Source organism: Rattus norvegicus, chromosome 9 (genome assembly GCF_021556685.1).
Source record: "Rattus norvegicus strain SHRSP/BbbUtx chromosome 9, alternate assembly SHRSP_T2T, whole genome shotgun sequence".
Taxonomy (NCBI): Eukaryota; Metazoa; Chordata; class Mammalia; order Rodentia; family Muridae; genus Rattus; species Rattus norvegicus.
The window spans coordinates 74919875-74936985 of record NC_141542.1 but is presented as its reverse complement, the minus strand read 5'-3'; the positions used below and the strand labels follow the sequence as shown (position 1 = coordinate 74936985).

At 45.6% G+C, this 17111-nt stretch overlaps 1 protein-coding gene across 1 annotated transcript in view; it reads right to left on the bottom strand.

Moving 5' to 3' along the window:
* The window catches only part of Aox4 (aldehyde oxidase 4), a 56870-nt gene extending 40216 nt beyond the window's left edge, over positions 1-16654 (bottom strand). The window contains 6 exon segments of the mRNA NM_001008523.2: positions 3563-3624; positions 6331-6457; positions 8235-8343; positions 9140-9236; positions 13591-13648; positions 16491-16654. Of these exon segments, the coding sequence (NP_001008523.2) occupies positions 3563-3624; positions 6331-6457; positions 8235-8343; positions 9140-9236; positions 13591-13648; positions 16491-16538 (501 nt within the window). The 5' untranslated portion in view covers positions 16539-16654.
* Between the last annotated feature and the right edge of the window lie 457 nt (positions 16655-17111).

Here is a 17111-nt window from a genome sequence, read left to right as displayed (position 1 = left end):
CTGGGGGAGTGAAAAGTTTATCTGCTGATTCCACACTTGTGTTTTTGGCTGAGTGTACAGAGGTCCCTGAAACATTTGTGTCTCATCTTGTTACTGCTTCTTCAGTTCCCAGTAAAACATAGGTAACAAGACTTGGAAACAGCAAGCACACGCTTGTAGTCCCAGCATTTGGGAAGTAGAGGCAAGAGGATTAGGGGTTCAAGGCCATCCTTAGAAACATAGCAAGATTGATGCCAGCCAGTCTGGGCTGTAAAACCCTGACTCAAAAAAACCCAAACAAATCAAAACAAACAAACAAACAAAAGAGAGAAGCGAGGATGTGTGTAGCTCAATGGGCTGACGTGTAAAACCCTTGGCTGCATCCTTAGTACCATGAACAACAGTAAGAATGCTTAAACTCTTCATGAGTATGGGAGGTTAGGTAAGAGGCTATCCTGCTATTAAATAATTAGAGAAAAATAAAGGGGGCACACAACTGTGGGGACTTGCAAACTGTCACTCTGGGCTCGGGGGAGGAGTCAGGGGATTAAAGCCCATGGGCTCAGCCACTGGGGCTTCCCACTGGAATGGAGACACACAGAGGATAGTGCTGTGGTGGTCAACCCAAGCAGATTGCTTTTCTCCTCACAGTGACTTATTGAGAGTCTTTAGTAAAGTCTTGAGAAGTCAAGATGCCTCTAAAAGTTTTCTATATAAAAATAAAAATGAAATAAAATTTGGGATTGTTTGTACATTACTGAAACCATCATGAATTATTTGGAGGATTCAAATGGCTAATCATTTAATTAAAGTTTCAGGGCATTTCATGTGGGACTAAAGGGTTACCTTTTGGGCCTGAATTTGTTAGCTTGTTGCAAATATCAACTCTTTTCCTCCTCCCCATTTCTGCCTGCCCTCCCTCCTCTCCCTGTTACTCTCCCTCTTTTTCTAATTGTTCTAGTACTTTAGTGAGTTAAGGTCTCACTGGAGCCTAGGCTGACCTTGAAGTAAACCCAGGCTGATCTTGGATTTCTGGCAATCCTCCCGTCTTAGCCTTCCAAGGCCAGGATTACAACTCTGTACCACAATAGCCAGTTTCAAGTTCTCACCTTCTCTTGTCATTGTGTGAACCATTCCAAAGGGTGTGGTGACAATTCGGAGGCAATGAGTGTCATATTTAAAATCAAGAGTCTAGTTCCTGGTTTAGCAGGAGCCAGGCTGGCGTGTTAAATTGGGATAATAAAGCCCTTCTCAAAATGTTTTGATATACTTGACGATGGTGAGAAAAATCTCACACTGTCTGACACACAGACCTGCTGGGAAAGTGAGAGCCAATATTTTGAACTCCAAGACCATTTCTACAGAATTAATGAGGGGCTTGGGTACTGTGAGCTGTGCACTGGAAAGGTACTAGTTCTTTGTACCTTTTATTACATACTATATATATAATACCATATATTTACATATATATGTATATAACACACACACACACACACACACACACACACACACACACACACACATATATATATATATATATATATATATATATATATACTACAAAGAAGACCATATAGTTTTAGACTGGAGAATATGAAGAAGGCTGTGTCTGTAGGTTAAAGAAAGTGGCAAGACTCTGGTCACTATTATGACTTACCCTAAAGAGTAACTTAGGAATTAAAGTTTCCTGAAAATTTTCATTAGTAGCATAACATGTTTCCAAAGTTGTTTTATTTTTTTTATTTTTAGATAAAGTCTCAAGTATCTCAGAATGACTGGGCCTGGCTGTGTGGCTAAGGATCACCCTCCTGCCTCTACTACTTGAGTGTTGGATAGCAAGCATACTGTGCAGTGCCTGGGTGCTGTGGTGCTAAGGCTTCATGCATGCTGGGCAAGCACTCTACCAACTGAGCCACACCCTGGCTCCTCAAAACTTACGGTATTCGAAATGAATTTGTATATTTTGAATTATTTCCGGTCAACAAAGTGATATAAACATAATTTTTATCATGAAAAGTTGGTTCTGAAAACCACGTACTTCAGGACTGCATCTGCGTGCATTAACCATAGTCTCCAGCTTTCTCCATGTTCTGTGGCTCCTCTGCTCTTAGCTTTGAAAGTAACTTGGAATCTTGGCTTACTGCAGCCTTTGCTGCCTGGGGGTTAGATCTGGTTATGACTGGCCCGCTCCTTCTTGGAAGCTGCCTTTCTGTCTCTCCTTTGTCACACTGACCTTTGTGAAGATTCCCTTCTTCACAGGGCACTGTAGTGGACCACTCGCTGCCCCCACTCCCCACTGCCCCTCTCCACTGCTCCCTTCCCACCGTCCCCTCCCCAGGTTTAACCTTCTCACGGGCACATGCTGAGAACTTCCCTGTGAAGTTCTGTTCTTGTGTTACACCCTGCCCAGGAATAATGTTTATGTGTTGGCTATCAGCTTTAAGACTAAAACTCTTTAGCTCTGAACATCACCACCACCACTACCACCACTATCATCAACACCACCATCACCACCACCATCACCATCATCATTGTCATCATCAGTTACTTTTAAAACCTCAGTCATACCAACTTCTTTCTTCCTTTTCATTTTTTTTTTCCGGAGCTGGGGACCGAACCCAGGGCCTTGCGCTTCCTAGGTAAGCGCTCTACCACTGAGCTAAATCCCCAGCCCCCCTTCCTTTTCATTTTTAATCAGAGCCTTGGACATTGGACATCTTTTTCTATTTCAACCAATTCTCTTCCTTGTAATTTTTCTGTTGCTCTTTCTCCAGCAATCCATGTTTTTAATTCTGTAATTTCTTTTATGATATAGATCAAAGCCTACTTAATCAAAACTTTCTGTTAAGTTCCCTGTCTTTTCTGTCCTTCCCCTCAATTCCCTTCTGTCTATGTTCTTCCAGTATACATGCCTCTTAGATATACTAAATGTTTAATACCGGTCTTCTCTCATACTGGCCCTTTCTTTCCTGTACTGGGGTTGGATTGTGGGCCCCATGTATGCTAGTTAAGAGTTCTATCTCTGGGTATATCCCGGTCTGCCTTTTGACTTGAGACAGGGCCTCACTAAGTGGCCCAGGCTTTTCTTGAACTCCCTCTGTGCTCCAGTGTGACCAGCATAGCACTGTGGGTAAGGTGGGGACTCAGGATACCCCATCTCTTCCTGAGGAGCTACAGGCCATTATGTTGGCTGGGCGAGGGGAGCCGTATACCTCAGTGGTGTAGCCACTGGCACGCTCTGAGTGAATAACCCCACTCACATTCACGTAAGCAACCCTGGTTAAAATGCAGGGGACGGGGGCAGGGAAAAGGCATGAAGGCAGGAGGAGACTCACAGAAAAAGATGGGGTTCGGCAGGGGTAGGGGTAAGAGAGGGTGATGGAGGACATCAGGGTTAGAGAGCATTACATATAGACATCAAACTGGGGAAGAGTAAATACACTCAGGAGGCATCTAGAAACCTCCGGTGGTTAAAAGGGTGACATGGAGTTCTTTCAGAGATAGTCAGTAGAATAGGTTAGTTTATGTAAAAGTCCATTCACATTAAGCCAACAGAATATTAACTGACAACATTTTAACTTACCGAAGAGAATGTTTTCCCGCTTTCTACGATCGGTCGATATCCAGTGCATCGGCACAAATTTCCTGGTTAATAAGGAGTCAGGTCTTAAGGTCTCATATGGAAATAGATTGCAGATGTATACCCGATGTTTTCAGCAAAAAAACCTTTTTTTTTTTTCTTTTTTTTTGGTTTGAAACTCAGCAAGATGCTTTGAAAAAACACTTCCCTTAGCGATATTCTCCAAATAACAGGTCATGTGATTACAATTTTTTTTCTGAAACAGTAGAGAAACCTTCACATTTCTCAACCAACTCTTCCTGCCTTATCTCAGGCCTATACCCTAAACAGAATGCCCCTTATCCCCATGACTTCATCACTGTCCTGGGTGAGCAGTTTTTCTTTCCTGTCCTGATTAGCATCCTCACCGCAGACCTAGAGCAATGGAGATCACTAAACAACAAACCCTTTCTCTTCATAAGTAAATTATCTCAGGTATTGTGTCATAGTACTGGAAGGCTGGTGGACACAGGGACTCCAAGGTCCCAGGCTCTGTTCTCCCGGGGAACACTCAAGGCAGAGCTGTTCCACCGATTTCCCAGTCCTGCAATAGGTGTGTTGGGTCACTTACAGATCCACCTTAGCGTACTTGTTGGATTCTAAGTTCTTGGAGAAGCAAGATTGCCTTGAATGTCATTGCACCCACTGTGAAACCACAGTCTGTATTTGGGGAGTAGCTGATGTTGTTCAATCAGTCAACATTTCCAAAATACAAGTGGAAGTATGACGGAAACCACTGTCCTTACAAAAGTAAATGCATCCAGGCATGGTGGTGCACTCAGGAGGCAGAGGCAGGCAGATCCGTGAATTCCAAGCCAGCCTGGTCTACAGAGTGAGTTTCAGGCTAGCCATGGACTATTGAGTGAGATCCTATCTCAAAATTTTGAAAATGTATTGTGAAATTTTTACAAACAGTTTGAATGGTAATTGCGAAGAGGTCTTAATAACACAGGGAAATTCTCACACTGTTGAAATCATACACAGATCATCACACATAAAACAGACGTAAATACCCAAACTAAACAATATCTGTGCCTAAAAGATGGACAAATTAGAGATATCTTTGACAGTGGTTGTCTGTTAGTGGGAGAGTTATGCATGGGTTTTTCTTTGCCTTTTAATTTTGCGGGGGACATCTTCACAATAGAACGTTATTTTTACACTCAGAAGTACACTTCAAATTATTAGGTTTCACTACATACAGTTTTAACAGTTTGGAGTAATGTGTGTGTAGACTGGGCAGGCTTAAACACCCAGCAGAACACTGGAGTGTGGGATCCGTGTGAGAGATGAGGCTAGCCCAGGAAGAATCTGCATACATACACAAGAAGGGCTGCATGCTCTAAGCTGGTTCTTTTTGGTCAGAGAGAAAGAACACCAGAAAGGATGTAAAGTCAGAATTTTATCGTGGGACCGAGACAAGATGTTAAGAACACGGGAGGCTTGGGTTACAAGGCTTGAAAGGCAGAGAATGCCTTCCTTCATTAAGAGACAGAAAGCAAACATGAGATCCAGCCCTAGTACTCACTAGGATCAGGGCATGTGTTTCGGGCTGCATAATCAGCCTTAAGTCAACAATACCGGAAAAGAGACCCCAAGGAGGACATGACTGCTGGTAGGCTGCCTCTGCCTCCCCAGGCAGCCCCAGCCCTGTCACATCTGACGCTAACTGGGTTTGGGAGGCTATTTGCAACAACAAAAGGAGGACATAGAGTTAGGAAGGGGAGGTGGTGAGGGCACCGGGGAGCAGAAAGGAGGTAGGGGTGGGTGGGTATGATCGGTACACATTGTATAGACATATGAAACTTTTACATAAAAATTACCAGGAGCTTTGCTTAGTCTCTCTTAGTTGCACCAACAACATTCATACCTTAGATCTTGTACCCCAACCTAGGATGAGGGTGATGGAAACTACATTGTTAACATGCCTTTTTAGATACAAAGCCAGAGTTGTTACACTGAACTTGACTGTTATTTTTTTTATTATTATTTTTTTGTGGGAATTGAACGCTCACTATTTGTTTCTGAGTCCCCTGAACCAGCCAGCTGCACAAAGATGTAAAATACCTGCAAAGCTCTCCTCTTTGTAGGATTGATTTCAGTAAGCCACCTTAGTGAGTGATTTAGATTAATTAAAAAATGATGAAATCTTGTTGCTCCACTCTGCCCTCGTTTTGGCATTTGGAAAAGACTGACCTAGCCTTAGCAGCAGACATTAAAATTCCTCTAGAGCTTCAGTAAAGGAGACAAGATGAAGTCAATAACACCCTACTACTAGCCTAGGGAGGGCTGCAGAAGGAAGGTGGTGTCTGTCTACCTCAGTGTCTTTCCAAAGGGCTGGCGTTAGCCTATATGCAATTCTGCTAAGATCCTCCCAGGACCTAGCAATGGCTTGGTCATCACCAAGTGGGGCAGGGGGTGTATAAAGGGGCTGCTCTTCACCCCAGTTCTCTCCTTGTTCCCACATGTTCCCAGCCGGTCTCTCTCTCCTCCCTTCTGTCCTTCTCCAAGCTCCATCCTCCTCTGCTCTCATGGCTCTGCTCCTGCCTGTCTACCACACTCTCCTCTCTTCCCCCAACTAACCTCCTTATACTAGATCTGTTGTATGGCGTAATTTCTCAGGGGGACACTTGGCATGGGTCTATCAGGCAACCCCCCTTGCTATAACAACAATTTCATAACACAGAGATGCCCATCTTTAGTTCCCTAAGCATTGCTTGCCAAAGCCTCACCTCCAAGAGCCTCAGTGATCTGGTCCGGTGTCGGCTCCGGGTGGTTCCTGAGTAGCGTGTATATGGACATCACCATCCCAGGGCTGCAGAATCCACACTGGGTGCCGTGACACTTGGCAAGCCGTTCCTGAGAGACAAAGGCACGCCATGATTGCACCAGACCTCTGGCCTTCTTGCTGTGTACACTAGCCAGCAGTGCAGAGTGTAGAATAAGCTTACTGAAAATAACCACAGGAGAACACTTGCCCCTGGGGGAAAAGGAGTGATTTCTTGAAGTCAGGTGGATGTAATGTATTTTTGCTAAAACAAACAAAGAACCAAACCAAACCAAACCAAAAACTGGCCTAGTAGCAGGCATTACTCAAGACCCTTCCTTCTCTGCAGATCCTGGTTCTCCATCTGTGAGACAGAGAGTACAACTTGAGAAACAAAATGACCTGAAATTATGCTCACACTGTGTTTGTTTGTTTGTTTGTTTGTTTGTTACAAAAATGAACATCTATTTCATGTTGTTGGGCTGGTCACATTTATAAACCATGCCCATCCATCTTATACAGTGAAAACAGTGGGGGGGGGGAGAAGATAATTTACTTGCTTAGCACAAAAACCCTAAGCCAGGAAGCTGCAAATGGGGCCAGGATTGTTAGCCCAGCCTGCCTCACACCTCGCACTCAGCTGGCTGGCTGGAGTGGGAGTCTACTGTTCTCAGATAAACATTTCCCCCAAACTTCATGGCTCCTATAATAAAAGACAAACATCTTGTGTGTGGTTCCAGAGAAAGGACAGATACTATTTTAGTGCTGGGGGACGACACGGCTGTGTTGGACTTACTGCTACATGGCTGTCACCTCTGCTGTGGCAAGTAGCCTTGGCTAGAGAACCTGCTGGTGTGTATAAGACTTGGCTTTCCTGGGGAGACAAACCTGTGCATTTTCTTGGTGAGACAGACAGAAAGACCTATGCAGTTTCTCTTCCAATTTTCTACTGCTACAAATATAACGCATAGAGACGAAGGCATTGTAAGTGCACCTAACAGCTGGAGAAGTGTTTAAAGATGCTGGGCAGGAGCCCTGAACATTTAAGATGAGGCTTTGCAACCCAGGCCAAACCTGCCCCAGGGAAGCCACTAAACAAATGTGACTCTCATCCCATCAAGGCCCAGGAGTGGTAAATCTACTCAGCGCATAAGGAAGAGTGATGATAGGGCGTACTGGGTACCATCTCCAGAACATGGCTGTTTGAGCTCATGGCTGAAAGATTTGACCATGTCTCTGTTGAGGATAGTGGACAGTCAAGGAAGTCCTTGTGATACAGCTATAACCTTTCAAGGAAGGAGTCCTAAGACTTCATCTTTCTCCGTCTACACCCTGCCCTTGAAAGTCCCCCAGCAGAATTTCCTGCTCAGGCATAAGACAATAACGCTGCCCCTTCTTTGATTAGCCTTCTAAACGTGAGCAGCCACTCGTTGGCATTTTAACTGTAGCAGGCAGTTGGGAGATGTTTCTGGAGTTCTCACACACAACAGAACTCTCATCAGCGTCCCATACTTGGCAACAGTGAAAAATGAGGAAGTCTATTTTTCTATAAGCGTTGGTTTCCTACATTATTATTATTATTATTATTATTATTATTATTATTATTATTATTACTGAGTCAGACTGCTCTTGCCTTGCCATTGAGTTATTGGCAAGAATGAAGATCTCTTGGGTTAAGTAAGATGTCTTGCAGTCAACGACAGCATCTTGAAGAGATCTCTGAAAAAGATTCCTGGCTATGAAGTACGGACGCTTACAAAGCTAGAATGCACAAGCGTGAAGGGGCTCAAGCCTGACAACCTAGGAGAACAGACTATGGGCCATGCCCATGGGGACCGACATCTGGTCTCCATCTCGTCGTGGTCTTACCTGCACTGGGTGGATCCTCCTTTTGATGCTTCCCACACCTTCCACTGTGGTAACGGCTGCCCCATGGAGAGAGCAGACAGGCACCAGGCATGCAGTTGCTGGGTAGTGGCTGTGATGGGCTTATGTAAAGAGAACACACTGAAATCATGAGAAATGGGTGATAAAACTGGGTGTGTTAGTTCAGTCCAGGAGGATGACAGGGCTATATTTCCCCAACCATGGAGAAGATGCCTTGTACAACCATGGCTGTCTGGACATACCTAAAAGAGAACTTGCTCGTGAAGGTAGAGGAAGCAGAAGAGAGACACTTTCATGTTGGGTTCCTAAGTGACCTCCTGTCACCCGAGTCATATATATAGTTTTTCTCATTTTAGGGCAAGTAAGGAAGTATTTCTCTTTGGATAATAAATGCCCCCTGAAAGTCTCAACCCTACACAAAGAACTACAGGTAACTAAGGAATTCCAAGAGTGAGAGAAACAGTCTTCCCTAGGTATGTGCACACCGATCTGCTTTCCAACACCATATGGTCAGCCCTGAAAATACACATCCCAGTAACATTACACAGATGGAAAAGGTTATATTTAGGATGTCATAGGCGTATATTTATCCTTCCTGCCTTTATTCCTTTTTGGTTTAGTATGTGGCCCCAACCAGATGTGTGCCATGCTAGATACCCACTTCTTGCCTCTATAAATGCTTGCCTAAAACTGAACTCGGGGCCACCTCCCATTCTCCTGCATCAGAGGCTGTGGTGTGGTCCAAGCTCTAACTTGAAAAAAGAGACCCTAGTGCGATTCCATCGGGAGTGAGGCATAGTTACAGGAAAAAGTGGAGTCTTCACAGGGAAGGCTCCTCGTTCTTCCCAGAGGTGCCCAGAGCAGAGCCAGGTCAGGGCAAAGGATACTAGATCTTCTTGGACTCGGGATTGTATCTCGAGATCATCACAGTGCAGGCTCCACAGCCTCCTCCTCCACAGCTGTACTTAGTGCCTGTCAGATGGACTGGAAGGAAGAGAGTCAAGGAAAACGGACTCACGCCGCTTTGGTTGTTACATCCCTGGGAGCTGATACCAAACAGCATGTTTTATTGATCATAGCTTCCTGGTGGAAAGATTGGTTCAAGTTGCTACTTACATCTGAACTCATTGACGAGGAGGGACCATTCGAGAGCCACACCAGATTTCTGAGGGTTGCGTCTTAGAGCACTTCTGAACGTAAGAGTTTCCAGTTCAGTTAGGAAGATGATGAAATGGTGGTTGGGGAGCCAGTGCCGTGGTAGGTAGACAGCTTGCCTCCCGAAGCCGCGGGTTCTATCCTCAGCATCCGGATCATCCAGATTGATCAGCATTGAACAATCGAAGAGAACTAGCAGGCGGCGGGCACTGTGATTTTTTTACTTATCATTATTAGGATTTGGGAGGCTGAGGCAGGAGGATTACTGGGAGTTTGAGGATGACCTGGGTAACAGGGGAATCTAGGGTAGCCTGGACTGCAGAGAGAGGCTGTTTCACAAGAACAAAACCAAGGAAGGTGATGGTGTGACATTCCCAGTGGGTACCAGGCAGTGTCTGCAGTAGAAGCAGGGATTTCTACAGGGAACCACGTGTGTAAGACAGGCAGACGACACAAGCATCCTGTCAGCAGCTCAGGGTGTGCACCCAGATGCAGTGTGGAGAAGCTTGTGGGCCTCTATAGGACTCAGAACTGTGGGCAATGAAAAACAAACCCTTGGGTTGTTACTTCTATGAATGCCGTAGAAGGCAGTTTGTGTAAAATTTGGAAAAATCTTCCCAGTATGCTTAAATTTCTCCAGTACAGCAATGTATGCTTTCACTTTCTGATGGAATTAGAAAGCATCAGGGGATACAACACAGCAGAGGGTCATTTGCCTGCAGCCTTGGGGTCAGGCTCTTGAGCCAGTGCTGCCAAGATCACTAAGTAAGAGCTTCATATTTTCTCAAAGAGAGAACAAAGGATGCATGCAAATCCTCTTCTTTAGGTGCACCCAGGGATCTGCCAGAGTTGGTTCGGGACCTTTTCTGGGTGCAGTTTAAAAGGATTTCATGGGTGGAGTCCATAATTGGCTTGGGTGGAGGCTAAGAATAACTTTCTTCCTGTAAGTTGCTATCCTTGATGAGACGCTGCAATCAGGATACTTTCTGGTCTTTGGAATAATTAGCTGAGGAGTTCCTTGCAGCCTTCCCCAGAAGGCTTTGCACATTCTGTTCTTAAGTTCTGGGTTATAAGAGCTCAGAGCTTACTCTACAGGTCCTCTGAGGCAGAGGACTGAAGGTCATTCGGGTCAGACCTTACTTAAAGTGCTCCACTGGGCAGGGCACAAATGATGCCATTTGTTTCTGTTTTAGGAGTCTGGAAAATTTCAAGTCAAGAAGCCCAAATGCTATCTGGCTCAAAGAGTTGTCACTGGTGCCAAGATGGACAGTCCTGCAGTATACTCCGAAGTTACCTTGGATTAGTGGCAGACGACAGCACACACAGGGAACATGCCACCAGAGCCAGAGCTGGTCCTTCAAGGTTCTCATTGCTTGTCTGTTCTTCATTTTCTGCACATCTCTCCATTCTCACCTTCAGCTCTTTGCATACGCCAACAAAAACCTTGTTTATTTCTCCCAGACCATGACTCCCGGCCCCCTGCTGCTGACTGGAGCACCCATGGCTCCAACACTTTAGATTTTTCCTGAGAAGTTGTACTCAACCCTCGTCTCATCCGATCCCTCTCCCTCCTCATGTCCATATCCGTCCTCTCCTGTGCTCCACAGCGCAGCTGTCGTCACTTCCTCTGTGCACCTGGTGTGGCAGTCGCCTTCACCAGGATGGGGCTAGAGGCAGTGTCCGCCCAGCTTCTGAATACTCGGTGCTTGATAAAATTTGCTATTTGAATAAATATAAACTGTGTTTTTTATTTGTTTGTTTGTTTGTTCTTAAGATAGAGTTTTCTGTGGTCCAGGCTGGCCTCAAATTCACTGATTAGAAATCCAAGGATAACTTTGGATTTCTGATTCTCCTGCTTCAGCATGCTGGGATTCTGATATACACTAACACACTTGGTCAGGGATTGAATAGGGCTCTGGGAATGCCGGGCAAGTACTCCACCAACTAACACATCCATAGCCTCCCAAATGAAGAAGAATTATTTTTAAAATTGCAGGGCTGGCTGCGGTGTGAAGGACAAGTGTTTGGGAATGCTCTGAGAGATTCATGTACACGGTTTATCCCAGAGCTAAGATCTCAGAGAGATTAACACTCATAGCATTCTGCATCCTCTGCCTCAGTGGATCTGGGCAGGCCAGGGCCATGGGGTGGGTGGTGACTCAGTGGGAGGCTAAGGCCTCCAAGGCTGGTGACTGTACAAAGGGGTGGAATAGAAGGGAGGTGAGTATCTTTACCATGTCCCAGTCTGGGCCTGATACCTGAGCCAGGGCTCAAGACAGCAGACAATCGGGGGTTTTGTGGGAGCCTTACATTTCTTCAATATGCAAGGCACAATATAAGGAAAGACTATACAGTAGGAATGTAAACATAGAACCAGGACCTGGGGAGAGCCTATAGGAGCCCTGGGAAAGTGCTTAGGCTGGTACGGTCTCCAGACAGTTAAATATCCCTTCCTTCCTGTGGCCACTCATTAGAACCACCTGCAGAGGACTCGCACCCTACTCTAGAACTCTTGACTCTAATCAGAATTTGGGCCTGGAATTCCAGGGAGCCTCATGTATATTATTTATATTAGTCACCAACAGCAACCAACAGAGAGGGTGTCGGGAACCCGGGGGTAGGTGTTTTCTCCTGTTGGTTCTGGACGTGGCGACCTTTTCAGCCTTTTCAGCTTCTTCTTGACATTCCTTCGTTTTAGGAAGTCTAGAGACGGCATGGCAGGGTGTGTGTGGGTTTCAGAGTTGATTTTAAAGGGAAGGCAGCGATGAGGACCAACAGTGAGATCTTTGCAAGTGGAAGGGACTGTCACGCCGAAGGTCCTCGTCTCCTCACCGAGAGGAGGCATAAAATGATAATGTAGGAAGTCAGGTTGTAAGGCTTAAGTAGTGGGAGTCTACTGTGGAAAGTTAGAACCAGCGACAGGCTATTTCTAGAACACTTTTGTCAAGGTAAGACTCAGGGAGTGACGAAGTGTTATGTTGGAAGTGTTAATTGGGATGTAGAGAGAGAGAGAGGGAGACAGGTTAGCATTATCTTGTTCACCGCTGGATTTCTAGTGCCTGTCAACAGAGCTCAGCATGTATGTGCCTACCTGAGGCCAACCTTGGTGTCATGCCTCTGGTACAGTCAACGGTATTTTTTTAAAATAGTTTTTCCTCTGATCTCTCACAGGTCTAGAATTAGACAAGCAGGCTAAGTTGGCTAGTCAGTGAGTACTGGTGATCTGATGTCTCTGCCTCCCCAGTGTTCCACACCTGGCTTTTCTATTGCAGGTCCTGGGGCTGAACTCATGCCTTTGCCCTTGCAAGACACATATATTACTGACTGCACTGTCTCCTTAGCCCCAGTGAGCACCTATTTTTAACTTAAAAATTATAGCCTCATGGGAAGTTACAGAATAGGACAGACAAACCTTTATGGTCATTACTCAACTCTTCTCAATTGATGGCATTCAGATCTCTCTCTCTCTCTCTCTCTCTCTCTCTCTCTCTCTCTCTCTCTCTCTCTCTCTCTCATTGGTGATGTGTTGGTAACCAGAGTACAGAACTTACATGCAGGTCTATGCTTGCGTGCAGTTCTATGCAAGCTCACATGGAGATTGTGTAATTACCACACGAGCATCAGTTAGTGCTAATTTCACACCGTCACACTAAACACGGTTTGCCTAGAGGGTCTGCATAATCCCCAGGGATACAGGCTCAGAAGCCATGATGCTGTTTCTAGAGTAAGCACTCCCAGTCTGGTGTCGGGGTTTGTTTGTTTGTTTGTTTTGCTCAGGTTAAAACACAATAGATAAAACAGGAATCCACACATCCATGTTCTGAACTCCAGCTAGACTCCACAATGGAAGACAGAGACCTCACCTAGAGAGATCATTCTTATAAAAAAAGATTTATTTTTGTTATTTTTGTGCATATATGTGAATGTGCGCTCTCACTCTCTTCCCTCCCTCCCCGTTTCCCTCCCTTCTTTCCTCCCCCTGTCTGTCTGTGGTGTGTGCCTGCTGAGGTCTCCCTGGTGCTGGAGGTGTGAATTGCCAGCCGGCCATGGGCTGTCTGATGTGGGTGTTGCGAACTGAACTCAGTCCCTCTGTAAGGTCAGTAAGTGCTCTCCACCACCGAGCCACACCCCCAACCCTTCTGACAATTCTTAGCAGTTTACATCGATTACAGTTAAAGGATACGAACTTTCCTTACGTAGAACAGGAGATTCATTTCAGGGACAGGGTTCTTCTCTATGACCTATATTGTGAAACAAGGGGACGGGTTGCAGGAAGAGGTTACCATTGGTTATAGCAATCCAACCCTCTGTTTGGAGGACATGTTTATAATGTGGGTAACTTTACAGAAATCTCTTAGTGACTCTTGGAACCAAAGGCCTGAAGAAACACTTCAATGAAGTGTTATTTCAATGTCTGGATTTTCTATCGTCTATGATAAGCATTTACCTGGAAAGGCCTGGGTGGGAAGAGATGCACAGAAAAGACTTGGATAACTCATCGATCGTCATAGAAAGTTGTAGAAGTAAGTTAGCCAGAGAAGAAGCTCCCAGAGCCGGGGCTTGCTTCTCAGCTCTATGGGTATGTGAGGGAAAGCCAGAGAGCCCTCACCATGGCTCCACCCTCCCCTGAGCGCCAATGTTCCTGGACTTGGCACAGAGGAAGATAGCTTCCCTCAGGCCCTGGAGGAACCCAGCTAGCATCTTTGCTAGGGCAACCAGGCAAGATGGCAAAACCAAGTTAGACTGTAGCTGACCTGGAAGCGGAGTAGCAGGGAACCCAGCCAGAGAGGGCACTGTCCTCCATGCTGCTCTGTACTGAGAATACAGGACCTTGAGCAAGGCAAACAAGGAACTGGTTTCTTCACCCCATGTCTCACATATCCAGATCTCCTAAAGTCCTCAGAAGATTTACCAATGTAGAGATCAGCCCAACACCCAAACTCCAGAGTCTGTCTGTGTCTCTGTTGTGTGTGTGTGTGTGTGTGTGTGTGTGTGTGTACTTGTGCATGTGTGTATGTGACCTAAGAGAAGAGGTTCTACAGAGGGAGAGATAGACTATGATGGGTTCCAAAAGGAAGGTGAGATTTGACTTGTAGAGATTAAGACTTGCCAACTACAAATCCGATGGTGAGCAGCCAGCATTCCCAGACGCGTGAAAAAGATCTCAGGGACAGTGTGAAAAACAAATTCTCTCTTCTTACTAAGCACATAAAGGGGGAGCAAGGTCATTACTAATCACCAACTCTATGCGCGCACAGCACAGAGACCACATCAGGAGGGTAGCAAAGATTACGTAGTAGGTCAGATACTTTTATAGAGAAAAGCACTTGGCATCCGACCAGCTGTGGGGAAAGCAGTCTGTGCTGAATTTTTGAAAACCACCAGGCAGGACCTATGGAACAGTCCTGCTGTGATCTCATAACCTCTCACCAGCTCTGGCGAGGAGACAGATGGAAGGACATTCATGCTGAGGTTTTTTTTTTGGAGGGAGAACTTGGGGGAATTGAGAGGTGCCCATGTCCCCATCTCTAGGATAAGCCCATGAAAGACAAGCAGACCCTGGAAAGCCAGGCATTGATGAGGCAGTTTTTCACAGAGGAGCGCCCCAAGACCAGTGTGGAGTCATAGAATAAAACAAACAAAAGGGGTTTGCACCTCATCCCACTGGTCTCAAGGTCAGAATCCAGATGTGTAGGCACACAAGCACATCTGTCCCAAGGAGATACCTGCATCTCTAGGTGGGTAGGGGGGAAAGATGTGGGTTTGAGGAGTCACAGAGAAGACAAAGAGCACACACACAGGAAACAGAAGCAGCACCTTGGGGAGTCTGTGGGGGGATGGGCCCTAATGGGCACAGTGCCTCAGCCAAACTGAGCCCCTGGGTCTAAACAGAAGAAGCAGTAGTGACATCACCCCATCTTCAGGCTTGTGTCGATTGTCCCCCTGTTTGACACTTTTAATTTGTCCTAGAAATAAGTAAGATAAAATGGGCTAACAGCACCTGTATGTCAAAGACTGGAGAGTGGTGTTTGGGAGCCTGTATGTTAGCGTTTTAACATTAAAAATTTAAACACCATTAAAGAATAAATCAGCAAAGGCCATTTCCCCACACACAGTAGTCCTCAGCTTGGAAATCTTTAGATGGACACTTAGCAATTGCTCTTCTGATGTCCTACGCTCTTTCAGGTACTCCAGATTGCTGCACCTGGCTTTCTGTTCTTCCTTCCTTCCTTCCTTCCTTCCTTCCTTCCTTCCTTCCTTCCTTCCTTCCTTCCTTCCTTCCCTCTGTCCCTGTTACCCATTCTGTACTTACGTGTTCACAGGGTTCTCAGAAATGACCTTCCTTGACTATTTGACTGGAAAAATTGCTATGAAAATTTGCCTTTATTAAAGCTTTGTTTTTTTCCCATTAAAAACACAGCAATATAAATCACCAAGGCATGGAACTACTACAAATTACTAAAACAGTACTTACTTTTACTTTTTTTTTTTTTTTTTTTTGCTAACTGCCACATACGAGAAACTATGAATTCTGACCGCAAAGCACTTTGAACTCCCCATGCACTTGTTTGGCTCCTGAAGAAAAAGGTTGAGAACATCTTCTGGCCCAATCCTCTGCAGAGAGTCTGCAGAGGGGCCTGTCTACTGCCCCTCCTGCCCCGAGAGGCTTCTGCCTCTGGTGACGGGTTAGGCTGAGGAAATTGCTATCAACCGAGAGTTTGTGGTGGTTTCCTTGGTGTCCTGTGTCTCTCGTTGGAGAACTGAGGTGGGGCTCATTTTCAACAAACACAGAAGGAACATCTGTCAGTTGCTCACCCCTGCAGTGTGCTGTTGCCCTGTCAGAACTCACACTTGCCACCACACGGCCAACAACACGTTCTGTTTCTTACTGCTTCCAAGGAGAGAATGAAAAGCAGGCAGACATCCCACATTTTCATAGTTGGTGCCCAAAACGGAGATAAGGATCCGTGTTTAAGTTTGGGCTTCTGCTAAAAACTCGGAGCTGCACCTCAGGGACAAACAATAAACCTGACATTTACCCTCTGAGAATGAAAAGCCACATTAGTCACGACAGACACTTACCTTTTTCCCATTCACAAAAAAAATCAGCTCGTCAGAACTGGAAGGCATGGTGTCAATGAAAAGCTAGAAGCACAAGTTTGGAACAAATGCCCTACTGACAAGTGTATCTGCTCTTCTATCTCGGATACCAGAGCAGCAACTTGGGCACCTACAGTCCTTGGGCAGCCAACACAGGTGACTTATAGTCAGCCCCGCCTGCCTGGCCCACAAAGGCTTGGCCGCAGAACTGTCTTCTCTCTGGCACGAGTGAGTCAAGAATTCACGTGGCTTTTTGAAGTTCTTCTAAAACTGGTTTCTTCATGTTGGGTTTGGGCTCAGGGGCTAATGAATATATGAAAAACAGGTTTCAAGTAGATGATTACAATTATTCCATAAAAACCAACCAGCCTATGAATCAGTACCCGGCTGTCCACACTAGCGAGACTGAGTCCATCTCCTGTTTTTCTCGTGTTTAACTGCAAAGGGAGATTCTCTCATGAATGTGCTGAGAGACCACAAATGCATGCTTAATTTTTTATTAATTCATTTTATGCGTGTGGGTGTTTTGTATGAGTGTCTGTGTTCCACGGCTGTGGCTGGTGTTCACAGAGGCCAGAGAGGGCACTGGATCCCCTGCAGCTG